Source organism: Lynx canadensis, chromosome A2 (assembly GCF_007474595.2).
Source record: "Lynx canadensis isolate LIC74 chromosome A2, mLynCan4.pri.v2, whole genome shotgun sequence".
Classification (NCBI taxonomy): Eukaryota; Metazoa; Chordata; class Mammalia; order Carnivora; family Felidae; genus Lynx; species Lynx canadensis.
The window spans coordinates 22918280-22941996 of record NC_044304.2 but is presented as its reverse complement, the minus strand read 5'-3'; the positions used below and the strand labels follow the sequence as shown (position 1 = coordinate 22941996).

Genomic DNA, 23717 nt, shown 5'->3' with positions numbered 1-23717 from the left:
CTACAGTTAGGGACATCCATCTGGGATGGTGCTCCCACAAGGCTTCCAGGTGGCCCTTTCTTGGAGGCAAGGTGGGAAAGGCAAGATTAAAGAGGGCTGCTGGGTGACAGAGCATTCATGCTATCATCCCTTTATGCACGGCAACTGCAATCACAGTGTGACTGAGCAGAAAGCATTTCATCTCTCCTCTAGCAGGCAAAACTTGGGCTCTGAAGGAAGGGTGTTAGGTCCAAAAACAAGGCACAGGGGACAAGCTAAGAGAAGTGTTGCCACGTTGAGAGGAGAAGGAGAGAGCTGAAAGTTCTGGACCATCAGGGCACATGGGCGAACAATTCACAGTGTAGAGCAATTCCAATTGGGGATCCTGTGCCAAATGTGCACTGAAGACAGCATCTCTTAGGAGGAATTTTTCTTAGTTGTCTGTATTTTCATTCGAATGCTCAAAGCCAACAGTAAAAAACCCTGATTTGGGTTTTCCGAAATAGGGCCAAGAGAAGAAAGGGAATGAATGTAAGGAGGAGGATGGGAGAGAGATCATTAGCATAGGAGGGAGTAGGAAGGAAACACAATCACACATTTGGAAGGATATTGAGCTGGGACACCATACTCACTTGGCCTTGCTTATCATACTCAGAGTTCTGAAAAGCTGGCTTCTCCCCAGAGCTACAGACCCATAGCCAACTGTATACCTGACACCTCCATGGGGATGAGTAACAGGATTCTCAGGCTCAACTTGTCCAAAGCCAACTCCCAATTTCCCTGTCCAAACCCATTCCTCCCCTGGTGGGTCTTCCCCATCTTAGCAAATGGCGCCACTGCCCAATTAGGCCAAAAACATAAGAATTATCTTTGATAGCCATCATTTCCTCACCACACCCCATAGCTAATCTATGGCATGTTCCTCTGGCCCTGCCTCTAAAATATATTTAAAATTCTGTTTCCCATCTCCATTGCTCCCAAGACTCCATCATCTCTCCCCCAGAGCCTCTCACGCCTCTCCCTCCTTGTTATCTATACTCCTCATGGCAGTTGTATGGAATGTCTGTAGGTATAAAGCAGATCACCATCTCCCTTCTTAAGGTCCTAAAATAGATTCTGTTTAGAGTTACAATAAAATTAAAATTCTTACTCTGACCACCAAGACTCCCCATCAACTGGCCCCTTCCCACCTGGGTGATGGAATCCCCTTCTGTACTCCCATCCTTGCCCACTGTTTCACCTCACTGGCCTTTTGCTTCCTCTCACAGAGCATGTTCATCACCACCCCCACCTCCGGGGCCTTTCACTTGCTGCCCCTTCTGCCCAACATACCTTTTATCCTCTTTTGCCATGACTGGCTTCTGTTATCATTTGGAGATGAGCTGCCTGAACTTATTTCTTTCGATTCACTCCACCTTCCCTTTATTTGTTTTACTCTGTTCTCTTTCACTGGGATATAAACTCCATGACATGTGACAAAAAGCTGGTGCCTATCTTGTCCAGAGCAGCATTCCCCAAACCAGGCACAGGGGTCTGGGGGAACCAACAGTAATGTAGGGACATTCATGAGGCCCGAGTGTCTCCCTGCACCTGGGCCACACAACAGCCTAACTCGTGTGCTCATTGTATACAGAGGAACTTGAGCTCAGTAACTTGTCCTGGATCAATTCGAATCTAGGTTCATCAGATTCCAAAACCTTTTCTCTTCACCACAGAAGACACTGCCTCTCCCCGTATTGGGAAGGGTCAGGCACAGCTGCTCAGAGGTCCTGCCCCAAGAGGGTGACCCTCATGGGCTGTTTGTGTCTCAGTGGCTGAGAATTTGAGGATGGGGATGGGAAATGTATAGCTCTCCCCTGAAGTTCCTGGGAACTGCTCAATGATTAGCACCGAAGATCTACTGAAAAGGTCACATGTCACAGTTCTAACTTCTATCTGAAAACATAGACCAGGGATGCAGATGTATAAAATGTAAGAAAAGCTGAAATTATAAAAATACTATTAATAATGTATACTGCAAAGCTTAATGCAAATTTATCATCTAGCCCCAATTCATTAAAACCTAAAAACTTTCTGAAAGGCTCTTTTTTGTTTTAAAATGTTTTCATATAAGTTTTAGTTAACAAATGTACCTTTTGATGGATAACAGGAAGTCACTGAGGGCTGGCCGCTTTGGCTGTAACTATAGGTGCTTCCCTTGTTTTCCCTCCTCATTCTCTGGACTGGCCACCTGCCCTCCTCCCTCCCCTCACTTTCATTTCTTTTAAATTCTAGCTCGTGAATGTTTATTCTCTTCTTTAATGTGCCTTTTTGGACTTCATAGATCATGTAAGAAAACAGAATCAGCAATCATTTGGTAATTACCAAGGACTAATTAATGCTGAAATTAGCCATCTATTACAAGTGGTCTGCTCATTTTTCTACATAACATCAATTTATTTACCTTATTCCCTTGCAGAGCCTTCTGTGAACTCTGGGTTACAACTACTCAGTGCGATAAACCACAGGCAGCCTGGTGCTTTGTGTTTCTGAGATTTTACCACCCTTACTTTGAGATTTCTTAAGGGTCCTTGTCGAAAAGATGCCTCTGTGTGAGATGCTCCATCGGCACATCACTCGATACTCAGCTTTGTGGTGATGCCAGAGGCGAGGGCCCTGTAAGTCAGTCTTCAGTGGGAGACTCTTTCTGTGCACCTCGCATGCCGGGGTCCCTGTTCCATCTTTGGTGTGATGGACACTGCTCCTAGTGAGTCTTTTCAGAGGTTTCCCCTCGGCCCGCCTCTTAAATAAGACAAGCTGAAAACTAGAAAGCCAAGATTCCAGTCTTGTCAGAGCAATAAGGTGGGCAGCAAGGTCGATGGTGTGACCTTGTGTGCATCTCCTAAGGAAACAGCAGTGTTCTCGGAAGACCCTCGCAGTGTTCTATCTCCCTCCTCCCTGTCAACAGCACACACTGCTGAAAAAAAACCACTTATTTCTGCAGAAAAATGTAGTTTACAAAGTGCTTTCTGTCTCCACAGTTCTTTGGACTTTCACAAAGACCAAGCAAGAGGTCTACTGAGCCCTGAGAGATGAGGGCTCTTCAAGGAGTTGGGAAGAACCCATTGGGAGAGAATGCCCCCCTGGACAGGGAGCTCAGTGGCCCTGGTGGGCGTCGTTGTTAAGTGTGAAGCTATCGGAATGAGCCCCAAACCTCAGATTTAGGAGCAAGCCTTTTCCTTTGTGAATAAAATTACATTTTTAATTTCAAATCTCATGTTAGAAAAAACTAATTTGAAGGATCATGCGGTAGAGCTAGGAATGCTGGCTTGTCTGCAGCTCTACTGCTGAGCCAACTCTTCCCACCTCATCTCCTCTCAGAGCCTTAATGTCCCCATTTGTAAAATGTCAGGAACTGGACCACACGCCTGCACAGGCTGAGGCAGGATCACTTCTGGGACGCACAGGCTGAGTATAAATCCTGGTCTAGCCTTTATGTGCTGTGGCATGTTAAAGTCCTTCCTCAAACTCTAAATTCTGTTTTCTAGATTCTCCCATATGATGGGAAACAAGCACAAGTCTTCTGTGAAACAGGACTATCATCCCCCCAAAGAGAGGCAACCCTACAGCCTGGTGAAGAGTTAAGCTTGGGCTTTGGATCAGCTGGGCCTGGATCCTGGCTCGGCCACCTGCTGGTTGCTAACCCAGAGCAAGGTGCCAGTCTCTCCAAATCTGCTTCCTGCTCACGCACCTCCCAAAGCTTTACGAGGTCAGAGATAACACACCAAAGTGCTCTGCATTCTACCTGGCATTGAGTAAGCAGTTTGGTGTGCTTAGCTGTGGTTTAACAACAGTAGCCCTGTCTTCCTCTTCATCACCATTACCCTCTCCCCTCCAATCCTCATGTTTATAGAATGTGCACAATGGAATATTATTCAGCCATGAGAAAGAAGGAAATCCTACCACTGAGACAACATGGATGGCCCTTGAGGGTACCATGCTAAGTGAGTAAGTCAGACAAAGAAAGACTAATACTATATGATACCACTTATACGTGAAATCTATGTGGAGTCTAAAAAAAGCCAAACTTGTAGAAGCAGAGTAGAATAGTGGTTACCAGGGGTTGGAAGGGGTTGGAGGAATTGGGAGATATTGGTCAACAGGTATAAAATTTTAAAAAATTACATAAATGTATCTGAATGACATTTTTGCCTTCTCCCACCTGCTCCAAAATGGCAAAAAGTTATAATTTTCATTTTCCCCTCAATCCCACCTACAACCATTCTGGGCTCATAAATTTATCTTTTAGGGGACAAGACACTTGGAAAGGTATGGCGAAATTAAGGATTTGGGGATGGAAAAAGACTGTGGGTCTGAGTGCTCGAGGAGGTCTTAGGCCACCAGTTCTCTCTCAGATCAGGAGAAAATGACCATTAACCCATCAAAAAGGGACAAGCTGACCAGAGGGACAACCAAGAGAGACTCATGGGGCATTTCCATTCGACCTAACGATGACTGATGGGTTGAGAACCCAAACACAGAGCCCCTTCTTTATTTGCACAGCTGGAAAACACTCCCTCCACCACGATTTCTGAAGGAGAATCAGGCATTGCTTATTTAAAATCTTGGCACACTGAACATTAGAGAAGGTCATCACGGCTTTATGGAGTATCTGGGCTAGTCGGCCCCTCTTTCCAGTTTTCCCAGCTCACTTGTTCCTCCAATAGTGTGAATACAGAGCTTTAAGTTCCACAAGCCACCCTACAGTGGCAATGATTATTTTCATGCATTTAAAATGATTTGCCTCTTTGCCTCATTAGGGCTGGTTCCCTCAAGATAGGACCTAGTTATGCATAAAATGAAACAAACCAATGAGATCCAGGCCTCTCTGGATTTTGCTAGTAGATTGGACAAGACAGAGAACCCCTGCAAGGGGCATGAATGTCCCCAGGAATCCGTTTCCAGGGGACAGTGTCTGAGGTGCACTGACTGAGAACTGTCTCCATGGTTACCAGACTCTATTGGTGCAGATAGTGGGTCCCTGACTTCTGACCCGGGGAAGAGGTGCTGGCCCTAGGACTCCTGAGTCACTTTGGCCAGTCAGCCAGCAGACTTCTCCTTGGGCTCCCCTGGGCTCCCCGTGTCTGTTTTGGTCCCCGAATGCTAATGCTCCATTTCACTGAAGAACTTGGCTGACTCAGGGAGAAAATATGTAAGGGGGGGCCCCCTCTGGACCTCATGTCACTTGAGATGAAAAATGTTATGCTGTCTCCATACTATAACAATCTGAGACTATAAACAATGATTTAATTAATGACCAGAGAAGAATACTTGCTCACCGATGTTACATGGTCTGAAACCCCATAACTGACGCAACGTGAAGCCAATGTTTATATGGGCACAGATGACTGGAAGCTAACATTTTGGTGGCGACTGTTACTTTGAAGGGTGGCAAACAATGACATTTTATTCCCAAGGCCCTTTAGAAAAGAAGCAGCGTGAGGAAGGCAGACGTCTTGAGACAGACTTGCTTTGGCAGGGAAGGAAATGACTGGATTTGTTCAGGAAGAGAAGGAGAATCACTGTGGAATCCGATGGCCCGGCCAGCAAGGCAGCTACTGTTACCTCCTTGGGTTTTCCAAGTTGCTGTACTCAGAACTTATAATCTAAAGGCCTATATTCTATAGCCAGGCCCTGGAATACTCTGAGTTGACTAAATTGTCTTCAAAAGGATGCCTCAAAGATTCTTATAAACAATGGCTAAAACTGAATTATGGTGTAATATTAGTTGATTAAGACAAGACTTCAATTTGAGTAATTTTCATCAGCTGGACACAGACAGATACAAACAAGAACCCATGACTAAATGCATCCTAGCTGATGGGAACAACTACAATCCAATGTGGCAGGAATAACAGCAACATTTTTTAAGAACTTGAAAATGGAAAGGAACCCTTTCTTTTCAAGACCACAAAATAAAGGAAAAAATGGGAAAAGTGTAGTTCGCTCAAGGTTTTCAAATGTCAACAAAGTTCCAAAACTTATTTCAAGAATGGCCTCTTCACTCAGAGGAAATCTGGGATCCACTGAACCCCCATATCTTCATTGCCTATGTTTCTCCTATACTTTGCCCCCAAGTGAAGCCAGATGCATTATCCTGAGACCATCAGAATTGTTGATACCTTTGAGTGAGGCCAGCCAGCCACTAAACTAAACTAATTGTAAAATGTGTTATGTTAGTGCTTTAAGGAAATGTTAAAAACCTTCCACGCTGTTCTCTCCTTTTAAGATGAGGGGATTGACATGGGCTTAAAAGACTGTTCCAAGTAGAAGCAGAGAATTCAAGACAATGTCAAGCAAAGGGAAAGGCGAGAAAGCTTTATCTGGTTGTCCATGCACCTTTTCACCACTCACGTCCCACACCCGCCCATTCACAGTGCTAAGCCCCCGCAGAACACATATATTTTTCTCTATGGGATTACCTCCACCCATGCCCAATTCAGCTTGGGGAGACCTGATGCAAGCTTGGGGTCATAATCTTTTCTGGAGGAATGAAGGGACTTGAAATCAGAATTTAGAATGCTGACCAGTCTCAAGTGGAGAAGATCAAACTCTTCTTTTGAATATCATGTTTTGCCCACAATGTGTTGCGTGGACAGAGGAGTGTGCACGGCATGGTGTGGTCATTTCTAGATGTGCACACACCACAGCGGGCAGAGGGGGGTGGTCTGTCTACAAAGAGGAAGAATGTCATGGGGTGCAGAAAGAAACCAAGGAAGAAAGGAACTGAAACCAGCCTCCTGGTCCCTCATGAAACATGAGCTTCTCTTCCCGCTCTGGGCTCTGAGTCACTCCTTTTCCTCTCCAAAACACTCCTCTTTTTAATTTCAGAGAGCAACTTCAGCTGCTTGCAACTAAAATAACTTTGTCTTAAGAGCTGGGGTGTGCAAACTCTTCATGGAGTCCTCCTTCCTCCACTAACGTACAAACATTGGAACTTTTTTTTTTTTAATAAAGCATGGCTTAAGAGACAATATTAAAAAAGACCACCTAAATCTATCAAGACTAGTTTACTATGTGATAGGACATGCCTTCCTTTGTAAGTGTGTATAGCCAATTTACTCATTTTTCAAACGTTAAAGGAGCACTCGCTCTGAGTGAGACAGGAGTCTGGGCTCTCCCCAAGTGCTCATGATGAAATCAGAGTAAAAGCCTGTTCTCATAGAACATGTAGCCTCCGAGAGGAAATAAGACATGCCTACAGATCAAAATGGCACCAGGAAATAATACAGGACATGCATTTGTGAGGCACTGCACTACCAGTTTTACCTGCAGAACCCCATTTCAGGCTCACAACAGTGTCAGGCACGTGTCATCATTACCCCTGCTCTGTAGGTGACACAACTCAGACCCAGATAGGTCTGGTAACTTGTCCATGGGTGGTGGATGGTGGAGGCTAGATTTGAACTCAAGGAGTCTGGGTTAAGACTCCAGGGGTTGGACTTGACCAGCTATTTGCCTCCTCTGTTTTGCCTTTTTGGTTGTGTGTAGCATGAAAAAAAGCCCTTTACTGACTAGTGGGCCAGTTACCTCCCTCTTTCTGTCTTCCCCAAAGCATTGTTTCTGACACACAACAGGAGATTATTAAATAATAAACCTCGGAATATCAAAAAGGCAACAATTACTGAGCATTTACCATGCCTCAGCATTGAACCAGGTACCTAATATACACCATTTCATTAATCCTTACATTTAATAGGAATCAAAGGAAGAACTATTATCCACATCCTGATTTTGGAGATTAGAACATTGAGGCGGGTTAAAAACTAATTCGATTAGTTAAGTAGGCTAAGTTATGCTATGGGAACATATCAAACTGAAAATCTCAGTAGCTTAACACAAAGGGTTATTGATTATACTGGCAGCATGGGCCGGAACACAGCCAGGGGCAGGGGGAGTAGAAAGGCCTCCGTCCCTAGTGGTCACTCAGGAAACCAGGCTGATGAAGTCATCTCATGACTATTCCATCCAGAGCATGGAGTTTCAGAGTTCACAAGGGCAGGAGAACATTGTATGGACACTATCATACTAGCTCTAACGCACTTCAGCCTAGGAATGATGCAGGTTGGTTTTGCTCACGGCCTACTGAACCTGTCTTGAGGCCCCAGCTAACTGCAAGGGGACTAGGAAGGTGGAGTGAACACACGGGTATCTGGTTATCAGTAAAGTGCTATGCCATCGTAATCATCCCAAGGTCACCCAGCAACTAAGCGGCAGAATGTAGAGGGTTAACCATTCCACATGACAATGTCCTCGAAATTTGTAAATGTATTTCCAGAGATGCTATTATAAGTTATCAAAACTCATCTAGAAACACCCAAATGTTGTCTTAGTACTCATAGTCTTCTCTTAGAACTTTCTACTTGCTCAGGACTACCCCAATTTTGGCACATCCGAGGGGAAGTTACTCAGAGCCAAGCACACGGGGGGAACCTACCTTTGTTGGCACAAGCCATCCACTTGAGATTGTCTGCAAAAGCAGCCTCCCGTCCAATGAGGTAGGTGAAGATGCGGACCTGAGAGGAAGAGGAACACAGGCATCAGTGGTGTTCACCTTTCACTCTGCTGCCCCAGATCACATGCGTGGCACACACACATGTGCTTTACCTCTTTAATGCCCCAGGCTTCCCATCTGTAGGAACATATTTAAGACATTTGAAGTACAGTCAGCTAGAAATATATTCAAAACTCAGGCCTTTGATCTTTTAAACCATATGGCACTGGTGGTGGTTGTTTTTCGGTGTGCAACACACGACAGAGGAGAGCAACTTGAAATGGGAAATGGCAACATCACGGGTCTGGGTTTGCTACAAACATATGGACAAGGATCGTCCAGGTCTGGACCAAATCCGCAACCGTTTTCCTCATCCACACAGGAAATGCAGGGTATGCTCTTCCTGGGAATATAAACGCCACCAAAAGACCCTCAACATCCCTCTCCCCCAATGGTGAGGACAGGCTGCAGAGAGTCTTACCATCTGTGGTGTCTGGTGTGATTTTAGGAGGTAATTAAGTGGGACCAGAGGCACGGCCTGTAGCCAGGAGACCAATGGGGACTCTTTCTTGCCTTCTTAAGCATTTGGTTCCCAAAGAGTAGAAAACACATGTAAAACCCTGTCTCTCTCATTTTCTACTGCTTTCTCAACTCTCTCCCATGAGGCTAGAATTCTCTGAAATAGAGTGCAATCCATCCCCCAAAGTAGTACTTGAGGGTAAGATGGAAGAAGAGGAACTAAAAGGGATACAACTCTTGAATTCAAATTTAAAATGGTACATGGCTGAAGACTACACAGTCCAAACAAAAGTCTTCTGGCGGGCCAAGGATGGTGCTGTGGCTACCTCTTTGTGGCTCAGTTAATGAAGACATACTATCGGATGAAGACACTGGATATGTGGTATGAGAGGATTTACCAGCTGGTGTCCCCCCAGCCCGCTGAAACTGGCTCAGGCACCCCTATTGCCCCTTCAGTACCTTTATTATAGTGTAGATAACTAGTATCTTGTGTGGTTACGTCTGTGAGGTTGATTCCCACTAGCCTGTCCACCTGATGCAGGGAAGGAAGAGGTGTGCCTCTTTCTCCTGGCTATGTCCTGATGGAGCACAGCTCAATATACGAATGGGTAAAAATACACGAATGCTCCCAGCTGAGTGAAAAAAAATGCAGATTGTGCTTTCTTTTATTTATTTAATTATTATCTTTCTAAGTAGGCTCCATGACCAACATGAGGTTTGAACTCACAACCCCAAGACCAAGAGTCATGTACTCTACCGACTGAGCCAGTCAGGCACTCTAGATTTTGTTTTAATTATAAATATCCTCTTCTCTGGGCACTATAGCTTGAAAGCTAGTTTAAAGAGATGTGTGTGTGTGTGTATTTAAGTTTTTATGTATTTATTTGGAAAGAGAGGGAAGGGGAGGGGCAGAGAGAGAGAGAGAGAGAGGAAGAAAGAAAATCCCAAAGCAGGCTCTGTGCTGTCAGTGCAGAGCCCAATGTGGGGCTCAAGCTCAAACTGCAAGATCATGACCTGAGCCGAAATCAAGAGTCAGATGCTTAACGGACTGAGCCACCCAGATGCTCCTAAAGAAATGTTTAAACACACGTTATCATTACATAACCTCAGCCTGTCCTCACTTATGTGCACGAAGGCAGTCATTTCATCCATCACAACTCCTCCAAGGGTGCTTCCTGAGTGCGTGAGCAGGCAGAGACAGATTTGCCTCTCTTCATTCCCCTCACTCTCTCCCACACTATTCCCAATGGAGTCACATTGAGAGAGAAAGGATATGTCACTTATTATTATTATTATTATTATTATTATCATTACTTAAATTGGGAGATTCTGGCTTCTCTTGGAGGAAAAAAGAGAAGAGTCAGTTTCACGTGGCCAAAAGTGATTATCACTGACCAAGCCCTACACAAAGTCACTTTCTTGTTCACTTTTCCTGCCTGGCCACTGTGGGCATTTAGCTGAAGATGTCTGATGTAGGCGGTAGCTGAGGTCCAGTTAATTAAAATGATTTGCTTAATTTCATCTAGTCCTGGGTCATCTGAGTTCAAGCCCCATGTCAGGCTCTGCGCTGACCGTGTGGAGTCTGCTTGAGAGTCTCTCTCCCTCTCTCTCTCTCTCTCTCTCTCTTTCTGTCCCTCCTCTGCTTATACTCTCTCTCTCTCTCTCTCTCAAAAATAAACAAATAAACTTAAAAAAATTCATCTAGTCCTGCCTTGGGATAACACTGGGGCCTCCTCTCAATCTCTTCAAGATGCTGGGTCTGTCCACATAGAAAACCCCAACCAGCCCCATGGCCCAGAGCCAGCACCCAGAGGAGCCAGCACTGGAATACAGTGTTTTGAGTCCCAGACCCATGCTTTTTTTTTTTTTAATAAGTCCTCACCTTTCATTTCAAATTTAAGCTGTTTTAAGGGAAAACCCTAGATTGATAAAAACTTGCATACCCACTGGCTTTTAATGAAGCAGAAAGCTTAAAAGATAGCTCTTAGTAAATGAAGCTAGGGGTCTATCTTTGCAGGCAAATAGGAAAAGATGTGGCACAGAGCAGCCCGTATGTTCGCATGCACCAAACCTCCTCTGCCATGCAGATTAAGAACCTCAGGATAAACTGAGTTCTCTCTCAGCAGCATGGTTAAAGCTCCAGCACAAGGCTGTGAACCACTAGCAAGACTTCTATAATCCCTCACTTAAAAAGATGGCAACCCATTTGGAAAACCAGCAGGATCGTGCCAAACTTCAGGCCAGACATGACTGCTCAAAGAACTGTGCTAACAATAACCACAATAATGGAATCCAGCATTGCAGCCCCCACACCCCCACCATGGCTCCTATACCACTGCTGTGACCCCTACCTGGCCCTGGGAACGGGGCCCTGGGTCAGGTACATGCTAAAGGATTTATAGGCATCATATTTATTTTGTTAGTTTGTATTTTATTTTACTGTTTATGAAAGAGGATCAGCATCATGTTCAATATTTCCATTTATGTGGCGCCCTTGACTCCCTGGGGGACTGGCCTCCTTATCTGAGTAGAAACGGCATGGAAAGGACTTGTCACATCTCTGCCTATAAAATAAACATCATCAAACAATACTAGGTCCACACCCTGAATTTCTCACAATGATGCCTTTCAACTGGCAACAAAAGAGAAGGGATTTTTACTCCAAAATAAACATTTTGGAGAGCAATTTAACAATATCCATAGCATTTTTTATTTGTAATTTTTTCAGGCCCAGTAATTCTATCTCTAGGCATTTATCTTATAGCCGAGATAACAACAACAACAAAAAAATACCCGTAGGAGCTGAGCAGGTATCAAAGATGACAGGAAGTGATAGGCATATGGAAAAACTATCGAGTTGAACGTCTTCATAAAGCCTTGTAATTTCATTTTATACATTTTCACCAATACACAAAAATGGTAAAGCTACAAGAATGTTCACCTTCATTATTTGTAATAGTCAATAACTGTTAGAGCTTAAGTGTCTCTTGATAGCTGAATGGCTAAAAAAAAAAAAAAAAAAAAAATTACAGTCCATTCACAGAGCCGAATACCCTGTAGATATGTACTCATGTAGAAAGACATCCGGTATAAACTGGTGAGGGGAGCAACGGCAAGTTGTAGGATATGGTATAGCACAGAATCCTATTTTTCTTAAAGGGGACTTATACTTTTTATTTCACAAATGTCTCTATCATTTGAACGTTTTTACAAATGAACAAGTATTGCTTTAATAATTGAAGATCATTCTAAATGAGCAGAAAGTAATCAGACGGCAACTTCTTGAACCATTCTACAAGGACCTAGGAAGAATCAATGTAGCACTGAAAATTCAACACAAGAGATGAAATGTGGCCATTAAGACCCAGCCCCGCATTTTCCATGGGGGGCTGCCATAGTCCACCGCTCAATTAACTGAGTGCAAAAGCTGGAGAAATAACACAATCAAATCGCTCATTTCCATCATTAGCAGATTCTGTAATCTGATAGATATTATTTCCAACAATTAGAGATTTCTTCCCCAAGAAGCACCTTTAAAGAAATGTTCACAAGTCTGCCTTGAGGCCAACTACTTTTCAGATCAGAGGTGGTCTTGAAAGCCAGGTTCACAGCACAGAATATCGAGGGACAGAGGCACCACACAGTTCAGACCACAGCAGGAAGGACACACTGAGGCTCCTCAGAAAGCCAGGCCTTTGTGTTCATCATTTGCAGGCATGAAGGCACCACTCTCATTAATGCAGCACAAAGGCAGCGGGGGAAAGTCTGCATCAACCTATTAGTTCATTTTGATCTCCCATTTAAGTTTGTATGGTCTTTAAGTATTCCATAAACCCAATTAAGCTTAATAAAATTTAGAATGTGGACATTTCTAAGTTCAAAGTCACTTAATTTAATCTGCTTAGTATAAAATTTCCCAAGTGAAACAAACAAAAATCTCAATCCAGTTTTTCCAAAAAACAAATCATGCTTACTCATGTAGATGCAATTCCCACCAGAAAATGTGAGAGGCACCATTCCTCTCATGGTGAATATAGGTAGTTTGAGTTTATAATAATAATGAACCAAATCTCTTCTTTCTATAGCCATCAAAATAGGGGACGAAGAGTGTCTGCCAGTACACCTATCGTGGACACGTTTTACAGCCAGAAAACAGGCGGCCGCCAACTCCCCCACAAGTCCCTTTGGTAATGAATGGGACATTGTCAATGACCATGCTTTTGAAACAGTCTGAGCGTAACAGGTCATCCTCCATCTGTCACAAGTAACTTCTGAGCACCTACTATGTACCAGGGACCTTTCCTGGTGTTGGGGATAAAATGGATAAACCGTTAAAACAAACTCTGTCTTTAGGGAGTTTACATTTTCATGAAAGTAAAACAGATAACTAATGGCAAATTCATATCTAACATTTATTTGTTGGATTAAATGCTTATGAAGAAAATAAAGCACAGTAAGGCAATGGAGAGTGATGAAAGCTACAAGAGAGGAAGGGAAGCAACCCCCCCCCCCCCGATAATGTGACATGTCATCAGGGATCTGGACAAAATGGGGTGGGAGAGGCAGAACAAGACACATGGCTATTGAGGAAGAATGCTCCAGGTGAAGGGAACAGAAGGGAACAGAAAGTCCCAGCCACTGGGACTTTGAAGGCACCAGTGGAAACGGAGTGGAGTCAATTAGCAGAGGTTGTAGAGAATGAACTTGGACAGACAACAGGGCCCTTGCAACCACTGTTAAAGAACAGAACCACAGAAGGGACTGAGTCGGAGCCTGATATGAGCCACATATAATCTTGTAAAAGGGTAAGTGTGTTTATAGTGTAGAGAATGGAGAATAAGCCATGAGAAGTCAGGCTCAACTTGGCTGCTCATTTGATTTTCCTGTGATGTTCTTACAAGTCTGAAGACCCACGTCCCATCCAAGCACAATTAAATAAAACCCTCTGGAGCAGAGAGTCTTTTAATCTCTCTTGGTTCCAATGTGCAACCAAGTTTGAGAACCACAGCCATAGGGAGACAGGGTAAAGCAGAGACACAAAAGTAGGAGGCCACCAAAGTGGTCCAGGTGAGAGATGACAGTGGCTCTGGCCAGGGTAGGGAGAGTTCTTAGACTTCACCAAACATCAAGATCACCAGGGGCCTTGGATCACATCTTACCCCAACACCCACCCTCCAGAGATTCAAATTAAGTAAGCCACAGATCTACATTTTTAAAACAGCACCCGTGGTAGGTCTGACATAGGTAGACTGATGCCAACTTTATTTATTTATTTATTTATTTATTTATTTATTTATTTATTTATTGCCAATGTTTTAAAATAACACAGAGAAGATGAGCCTTGAGCAAAGGGAAGTGGAAGCAGGAATTAATAAATCAGTGGAGCCATTTCCAACAAAGGTATTTCCATACATTGCTAAGGATTGAGGCTAAACTTCTAGTTTATAATCTGTATGTGGTTTAAAAAAGATAGAGGAGATGGATCAAGAAGACATTTTTTTTTTTAAGTTTGTGTCAATCCAACAAGGCAGGAACATCAGACACCAACCAGACTGGGCAAACAGGACCAGCCATATGCAGTTCCTTTTTTCCCAAGAAAGGGCAGATCTGTGCCCACATGTCTGTAGCGAGAGCTGAGTCTTTATACCCAAAGCATTGCTCCTCAGAATTACAATAACCCCATTCTTGCTCCCATGTACAGAGGAAAGAGCTGAGGGCAGCACATTTAGAAACCTCCAAATACATAGTCTTCACATTTATTTTTTAAAAAGACTATGTTTTATTTTAAAATAACATTTAACTACAAATCTAGTACTTATAAAAAACTTATAAAACATGGATCCTGAGAAACTTAACAGAAGACCATGGGGGCGGGGAAGGAAAAAAAAAAGAGAGGGAGGGAGCCAAACCATAAGAGACTCTTAAAAATTGAGAATAAACTGAAGATTGATGGGGGGTGGGAGGGTGGGTGATGGGCATTGAAGAGGGCACCTGTTGGGATGAGCACTGGGTGTTGTATAGAAACCAATGTGACAATAAATTTCACATTAAAAAAACATGCAATCTACATGGATTATATGTATAAATGACATTTGCTAAAAGAATCATCAAGTACCTCTGGGGGCCCACATCCATGGGCTCCAAATTTTAATTCAACTAAGTGGCAGCCTCTGCAAATGAATATGTGCACTTACTTTTATGTCTTTGCACCTGCTCATGCCCCTTCAGACTCACTGCCCAACTCAATTATTCCCTAAAATACCTTCAGGATTTCTCAAAAATAGTATATGACTTCAACTTTAGAAAGAAGACTCCTGATGTCTTTATGTCTTAAAGTCAACTTACTATTACTGAGTATGTTCTTGCTCTGTATCTTCACAAGATATATTCCTAACCAGCTTCTCTTATTTGCTCATTCCTATGAATTATGGTGCAGAGAAGCACCTCTGAATAAAATCTTTAACCTCTAAGCAGAAGATGAGGGCTGGAGCTTGATTATTCCCCAAATGCTTCATAAATGACTGCCAATATTGTCTTCACGGAAGCACTGCAAGAGTAGAGGCAGCCCTGGAGAAGGCTGATGCCAATGGACACAGTTATACTGAGCAGGTCGCTTTAATCGAGAAGCCATCATGCTCATAATAAAAGGAGAAACATCCTTCTCCAAAGGCTGAGAGAGGCGCATAAGGTAACACTGTCCTGAGCAGCAATATGAGGGGACAAATTGAATTAAATTACAAAAGTAATAACATTTCAACAAATGAGTATCATAGATCATTATGATAAATGGACTGTCATTTGGGGGATGCTGTGAGAGTCTGTATAATCTCTTTCCTCTCAAGCACAGTGCCTGATACCTCATGTGTGGTACTGAAATACCACAATTCAGAAAAAGTGCAGTTTGGGAATCTTCTGAGAAGGAGGATGCAAGTCTGGTTTTATGGGCATGTGTTTTTTCAAGGTGGAGAAGGTATGTCTGAGTCGCCCAGAGGCTGAGCTGAGTTAGCACAGCAGAGCACAGGTGCGACGACACACTAATCACAGAACAACAAGTAGTCAAGCTACAAACATCCTCAAAGGTGGGTGACACAATTCATTAGACTATCCAGCCCCATGGACTTCATTCAGGAGGCAAAGCCAGTGTATAAACTGTCTTTTTATGTTCTGTACTTTTGATGCTCTGGGGCGTTGCTGCCTTGGAGGAACTACCCCTCCCCGGGCTAGCTAATTCCTGGAGGTAGCAAATAACTTGCCTGCAGGTGCACCTCTGAATGCAAATAAACCAATCCGACCTCCTCTTTTTATCAGATGTTCACACTCTGGACCATTCTCCACCTGTCCTAACCACTCCATGGCTGCTACCAGACAACTAGGGACAGTTCTTATGCCCCAAAGTCCACTGAAATTATCCAATTACAACCCTGCTTACCCTGCTTTGCCTCTTACATGAAACCACAAAAAGGCTTCAGCCCTCTAGCTCTCTCTCTCTCTCTCTCTCTCTCTCTTCACACTCGCCTTGCCTCGGTGTTTCCCTTGGTGAAGCTCCATGTGGTATGGTGTGCCTCTTGCTTCTAGAGGACAAGTATAATAAACTTCTTCCTTCACACCAGCCACTTCTATGCCTGTGCACCTTACCATATCTGATTCAAATAAATACTAAGTACCCTCAAAAAATCTGGGAATCAGGAGACCTGGGCTCCAGGTGCACCCAGCTCCACACTTACTGGCTTGGTGGCATTGAGCAAATTAAACCCTCAGACTGTACTTTCCTTATGTGTGGGCAACATGTGGATCACCTGCCCCACTCCCTGTGATCAATGGGGAATGGGATAATGGATGCAAGGACAGGTCAGAGGCAGTGAATCTGTCAGAGTTGCAGCCATGTGTGTTTCATACAATTTGCTGCAGTAAAACGAAACAAAGTGAGTTGAGGAAAGCCAACTCTCTTATCCATAGACACCCCCCCCCCCCCCCCCCCCCCGCCCAGAGGTCTGGTTAAAGAGGAAATTGATGGTTGTGGGTGAATAAGAGATTCTTCCTAGGGGAGGGTTTTGAGCAGCCATCACTGATATTTGTCATTACCAAGGATGATGGGATTGAAGTCCCTAACACTAGAGGTACAGCAATGACAACTTCTGTTAACCTCTGCAGAGTCATAAGATCAATTAAGACATTGGCAAAGGCTATGGACCTTCCCCCTACCAAAAAAAAAAAAAAAAAAAAAAAAAAAAAAAAAAAAAAAAAAAAAAAAAAAAAAAAAAAAAAAAAAAAAAAAAAGCCCAAAGCTGTACATTCACAATTTCAGATAAGATTTATGAGATTTGGGGCACCTCCTCACCAAAGACCCAGATTCCCTAGGAATCTCTGGATCCCAGGTTAAGAACCTCTGTTTTATAGACTTCTTGTATTCTGTACTCTAAATTCCTCAAAAACAAATTGTATTCTTTGGACAATAATAATGGGCTCTTAAGTGCTTGCCAAACTGAGAGAGAAGTTCATTTGTTCATTTATATGTCCATTATCCAATGATTTGGTGAGTCCCAGATATTAGCCATCCATGACCAGATCCAGACTTCACATTGGGAATGAGTCCTCAATATGTAGGAGCAAAGTGGACACACCAGGAGCCCTGAGACAGAATAGGGACAACCACAGACCTTGAATTTGCACATTACAACATGGAGCCTTTGAATGACCACACCTAAAGGAACAGGGATGGAATGGACAGACAGATAGGACCCCCGTCATTCATTTTTAAATCCAGGGAATCCAGTGTAATGGTTGACATGAAGCTAGCATCCAAACGTGTTGACTGGTAATACATAAAAATCTTTTTCTGCTGATATGAGGGCTCTTGAAACAAATTCATCACCAAGATTGAGATTGCTGGCCACCACAGGGCCTACAGAGATCAAGTGGATCAAGTGGAGATCAAGTGGTAACAGTTATTTGTTTACAGGTATGCCCTTTCTTCCAAGAAGGCTCACAGATTCAACACCATGAACAAAAACACAAACTCATGTGTGTAAAGCTGTTAAATTCAGCGGAACAGGTCAGAAGGTCTACCTACGTAAAAGGGAAACTAATTGTTCTACAAATGGGGATGCTCATACTTACACTTGTGAAACATCTTGGAATCATGTCCCTCCCTAGCTTAGAGCCTTCCGATGTCTTCCCATTGCACTTGGAATATTTTCCCAACTCCTGATCACAGCTACGATGTCCTGGAAGACCCAGAGACATGAAAAACTCTTTTTTGGCTTTAGGGTCTTTGTCTAAAGACCCTATCTTTAGGGTCCTGTCCCACTGCCTAGAATGTTCTTTATTCCCTCACTTTCTATGGCTAACTCCCTCTCATCCCATGTGTCTCCTTCATGATACCTGGTACGTTTTGTAGGTATCTTAATGACTTATTTCCTTGAATTACATCAATTTCGTCCTCCAAACAGAAATGCAGATGTGGCAGCAGAATGAAGCCACTACACCCAGCTCAGTGCCCGGGATGTGGTAGATTCTCAATGAATACCAGTCATTCACTTTCTCTCCATTTCTTTTCACAAATTTTGTAAGTCAAAATAAGTCGGCATGGGATGCTCATGAATTTATCAGAGTTAGAGCTCTTTCCTTCACTACCAACTTCGTTTTAAATGCTTTCCTATTTTTCCAAATTGATATGCTATCAATCAGCTGGAAATTTCACTTTCCCCTACAAAAAGTTCCCTTGATTTCTTTTCACACTGCAGTTCGGTGATAAATAGCAAGAAATGGAGGACGGAAAAGTTCCCGTCTTTGTTACTGCCATCTCATCTTCAGGAGCCAGAAAATGGTGTCTTAGTTGAGGCCTCACATGGGTGGATCATCAGTTTTATAGCATATTTCTTCCTAGGTGCTGTCCCTTGATTCTAGATGGAAGGCATACAAGCTGTAGACTGAAGTCAATTGTATTTTAAATAACGGCCTGCTTCAAGGATAACCTAGCAGGGAAAAGACAACACTTTACAGCGATGATGGGACACTTGTTCTTCCAAGCAACTTTCAGTGCAAGTCCCTTCTTCCTCCCGCCCCTTGGCACAGTTTGAACAGGCAGCAAGATTTCATGGAAAACAGGAATGACTGGGTGGACAGGTGAGCAGAATACAGTGGATACAAGACAGGGTTGAGAACTGGACACACCCAGTTTTAGCAGCTGGGTCTTCCCCAAGTGAGCCAGGCAACCTGGGGGAGTTATGTGATCTTTCTGAGTCTCATTTTCCTTACCTGCAAGGCACTATGGTTAACAGAATACCCATATGGCAGGATTGCTGTTAAATGGTAGGGTGAGGGCAGGGTTTGTGCTACTAAAGAGTGTGGGGGGGTCCTTTCTAAGAGGAGGTCTCCAATGGGGCATCTTGCCTAGACCCTAAAGAGAAAACATGTAGGAAAAGGCCCAAAGGTGTGAAGCCTGAAGGCGTGAGTTGGCCTGTCAGTCTGGCCCTTAGTGAAAAGCTCCTTTTCCCTTAATGGTACCGCCCCCACCCCCCGAGTTTGTGTTCACTACCCAGATGAGGGTACAGGACCAAGACTCACACGGCCTTGGGCACAAATGCAGCCCTTGTGTGGGATGTGGGCCAAAGCCCGTCCCCACCCCCTCGCCACTCAGTAAGAAGCAGCATGCGTTTGGATAAAGCAGTCCCTCCACAGACCACCCTAGTGAATCAGCACAGTGCAGGTTATAGGTCGAGGATTTAGGGGTTTGGAATTCTGCCCAAATCATTCTCAAACTTATTAAAACCAACAGCTGTTGTGAACTCTAAGCTAGCACGGTTCTTGTCACTTCTATCTTCCCCACCAATCCTCCCTGTCACTAAGAATTAGTCTAAAATAGCAGTTTCTGCTGTCAAATCACCTGCCACCTTCTGGGGCTTACTGTCAGAAAGAAAAGTCAAGGACTCATCAGACAACTGCAAGGATATTGTTGAGGACAGCATTCATTTCATTTTACCTGTGACTCTCCAAGAGGCAGACAGGTAGGAACATGGCTCAGGGTTGGGAGGGAAGGACTTATCAGAATCACCTGTGGGGTTTCGGCAATCGATACATGCTCATTATCAGTACCCCGACCTCTGCCCCCTCCAGGGATTCCAGTGTTCCCATGACCCTGAACATCCACTACGGGAGCATGCGCCCAGCTGAAGACCGTACTATCAAGAGCCACTGTTTTGACATCAACGAGTACCATAGGTGGATGAGGCAGGAAAGTGAGAGAAAGTTCCAGGGGGCAACTGGGGGGAAACATATCTTCTTTCTGAGAAACCCCAGAAGAAAATTTGTTTCTTGCCTTCAATCAGTTAGAGTTGTATTTATCCTAAGAATTGTCATCTTACAGACCGTAAGCCTTAAAGTTATCCAGGTTTCCTCACTGGTGTTGGCTGTCCTCATCTTCAACAGAGATTAAGTGTTTTGTTTGGCCCTACTTTTATTATGTTCTGGTCATATATTTGTTCAATGCTCTTATCATGAAAGAGGGTTAAATTTTGTTAAAAACTTTTAACTGTAAAGTTCCTGTATTTCTTCTCTTAGCTTTGTGTCCCTTTGGAGGGATAGTTTAGGTCAAAAGAATCCTTCCTGATCTTCCCCTCGGCTCTTTGCTCCTGGAAATGAACCCTCCAGCATTTCTCACATTTTCCCCACCACATTTTACATGTAAGAGAAAACAACAGGAAATTAAGTAGTATCAGTCATGCCAGTAAGTTGGTGAAAAAGGCGTGGTGACCAAAAAACACTGAGGAAGGGGAGGTCATGCAGGGCGACAGATCATCTCTGTCCTGCAGGAGAATTCTTGCAGTGGAGAGAAGCTACAAACCCAGTAGAACCCACATGGAATGCACGGGATGGTGGGGAAAGATAGCCTGGGAGGCAGCAGACAGATCAGTGAAATGCAAGCCAAGAAGAGCAATGGGTTTTAATAGAAGAAAATACATAAACTATGGGGCACCTGGGTGGCTCAGCTGGTTAAGCAGCCAACTTCGGCTCAGGTCATGATCTCACGGTCTGTGAGTTCGAGCCCCGTGTCGGGCTCTGTGCCGACAGCTTGGTACCTGGAGTCTGCTTCAGATTCTGTGTCTCCCTCTCTTTCTGCCCCTCCCCTGCCATAGTCTGTCTTTCTCAAAAATAAATAAACATTAAAAAAATTTTTTTTTAAAAGAAAAAAATACATAAACGCAAAGTTGGTATTCCTGAGAGCTAGAAACTATTTTCTTTCCTCACCATTATGGCTTTATTTATTTGTTGGTTTGTTGTTTTTCTGGGGTCAGGATTTTTCATGAGGATTGAGGGAAGAGAAAGATAGATACTGTGTCCTGGAACTGAGCTGTTTGTTTTTCCAAAATATGTTTCTCCCACTGGCGAGCCTCAAGATTGGTCAAAGCTGCTGGCTCTAATATGAGCAACAAAGTTCTCCAGTTTTCCATCTTAAACACCACCTTCCAGGAGATGAGGGCTTTTCCTGGAGGAGTAAGCTTGAGGATATGAGGCTGCATGGGAGGAAGGGTCCACAGCATCTGCTGCAGCCTGGAAACCCTCTCTTTCAGAGCACTGGGTGACTTCTAATGACTTCAGTGTTAAAAATGATCCTAATTAATGACATGGAATGGGGAAATAAATAATTTCTTTGGAAGTTTCTTGCTAAATACCATTCTTGTGATTTTCATCTCCTCTGCCAATACTTAGTCCAGGTTACCAACACCTCTCATTTGGATAAACAGCCAGGCCTCTTACCTGAGCTTTTCCATTGCTATCCAGTCCCAGAGAAAGCTTCCTGCAGTAAAAATCAGAAAATGTGCCTCCTTTGCTAGAAGTTCTGCAGGGGCATTGCTTTCATATATAATAAGAATCAAAAGCCACCCCTGACCCATGCTCTGGCCTCTGCCTTGTTCCACAATCCCACCTCAGGTTGCCCCTCACTATTGCCAAATTCCCAGCCATGCCCTTCCTCCCACATTAACCTTTTTCCAATTCCCCCAACACCTCAAGTCTTTTTCATGCCATAGACCCTTTGCACATGCTCCCCTCTCAACACTAAAACATTTTAGCATTGCTGTTTCCTTTCTATCCTTTTGGTCTTATCATAAAACTCCCCATGTCCCAAAGTCCCTCCCTCCTCTTGTCATCTAAAATAAGTCTCCATTTTATGCTTGGCCTCAGCCCCTATTGCTTTTCTGCACAGCATTCAGTGCTATTTACAGTTATTTTATTTGCCATTTGGCTATGTTCTACTTCACACACACACACACACACACACACACACACACACACACACACACTGAAGTGTAAGCTTCATGATGGAGATACAATGTTAGTTTTGTTCACTATTGTTTAACTCCTAATCTAGAACCTGACCTATAGCAGATGCCCCCAAATAACTTTCAAATAAATGAATTAATGCGGTTATTGCAAGAAATTATAAGGTATAAGCACAGGCTAAGTAGGGATAATCCATCATAATGTCTGCAGTAGGAACATGGTAAGAGAAATAGACTACGACTACAGCATTAAAATTATGTTGAGCACCCGCCCATTGTCACATATCATACATGGCAGGATTGCAATGAGGTGGGCACTATCATTATTCTCATTTAACAGATGAGCAAATTTGGGGTCTTTTGTGGTTCCATACAAATTTTAGGATTCCTTATTCTAGCTTTGAGAAGAATACTGGTGCAATTTTGATTGGGATTGCATTGAATGTGTAGATTGCTTTGGGTAGTATTGGCATTTTAACAATACTTATTATTCCAATCCATGAGCATGGAATGTTTTTCCATTTCTTTGTATATTCTTCAATTTCCTTCATAAGCTTTCTATAGTTTTCAGCATACAGATCTTTTACACCTTTAGTTAGGTTTATTCCTAGGTATTTTATGATTCTTGGTGCAATTGTGAATGGGATCAGTTTCTTTATTTCTCTTTCTGTTGCTTCATTATTGGTGTATAAAAGTGCAACCGATTTCTGTACATTAATTTTGTACCCTGCAACTTTGCTGAATTCATGTATCAGTTCTAGCAGACTTTTGGTGGAGTCTGTTGGGTTTTCCATATAGAATATCATGTCATCTCCAAAAAGTGAAAGTTTGACTTCATCTTTGCCAATTCTGATGCCTTTGATTTCATTTTGTTGTCTGATTGCTGATGCTAGGACTTCCAATATTATGTTAAACAACAGTGGTGAGGGGCGCCTGGGTGGCGCAGTCGGTTAAGCGTCCGACTTCAGCCAGGTCACGATCTCGCGGTCCGTGAGTTCGAGCCCCGCGTCGGGCTCTGGGCTGATGGCTCAGAGCCTGGAGCCTGTTTCCGATTCTGTGTCTCCCTCTCTCTCTGCCCCTCCCCTGTTCATGCTCTGTCTCTCTCTGTCCCAAAAATAAATAAACGTTGAAAAAAAAAATTTTAAAAAAAAAAAAATAAAAAAAAAATAAAAAAAAAAACAACAGTGGTGAGAGTGGACATCCCTGATGCTCAATGTCACTCCTCATCAAGGAAATACAAATCAAAACCACACCGAGATACCACCTCACACCAGTCAGAGTGGCTAAAATGAACAAATCAGGATACTATAGATGCTGGCGAGGATGTGGAGAAACAGGAACCCTCTTGCCCCTGCTGGTGGGAATGCAAACTGGTGCAGCCGCCCTGGAAAACAGTGTGGAGGTTC

At 43.5% G+C, this 23717-nt stretch overlaps 1 protein-coding gene across 1 annotated transcript in view; it reads right to left on the bottom strand.

Moving 5' to 3' along the window:
* Positions 1-23717, bottom strand: part of CACNA2D3 (calcium voltage-gated channel auxiliary subunit alpha2delta 3) — an 863383-nt gene that overhangs the window by 287463 nt on the left and 552203 nt on the right. Inside the window, exon 12 of the mRNA XM_030307036.1 lies at positions 8456-8534. Coding sequence (XP_030162896.1) covers positions 8456-8534 — 79 coding nt within the window. The remainder of the gene's footprint in view (positions 1-8455; positions 8535-23717) is intronic.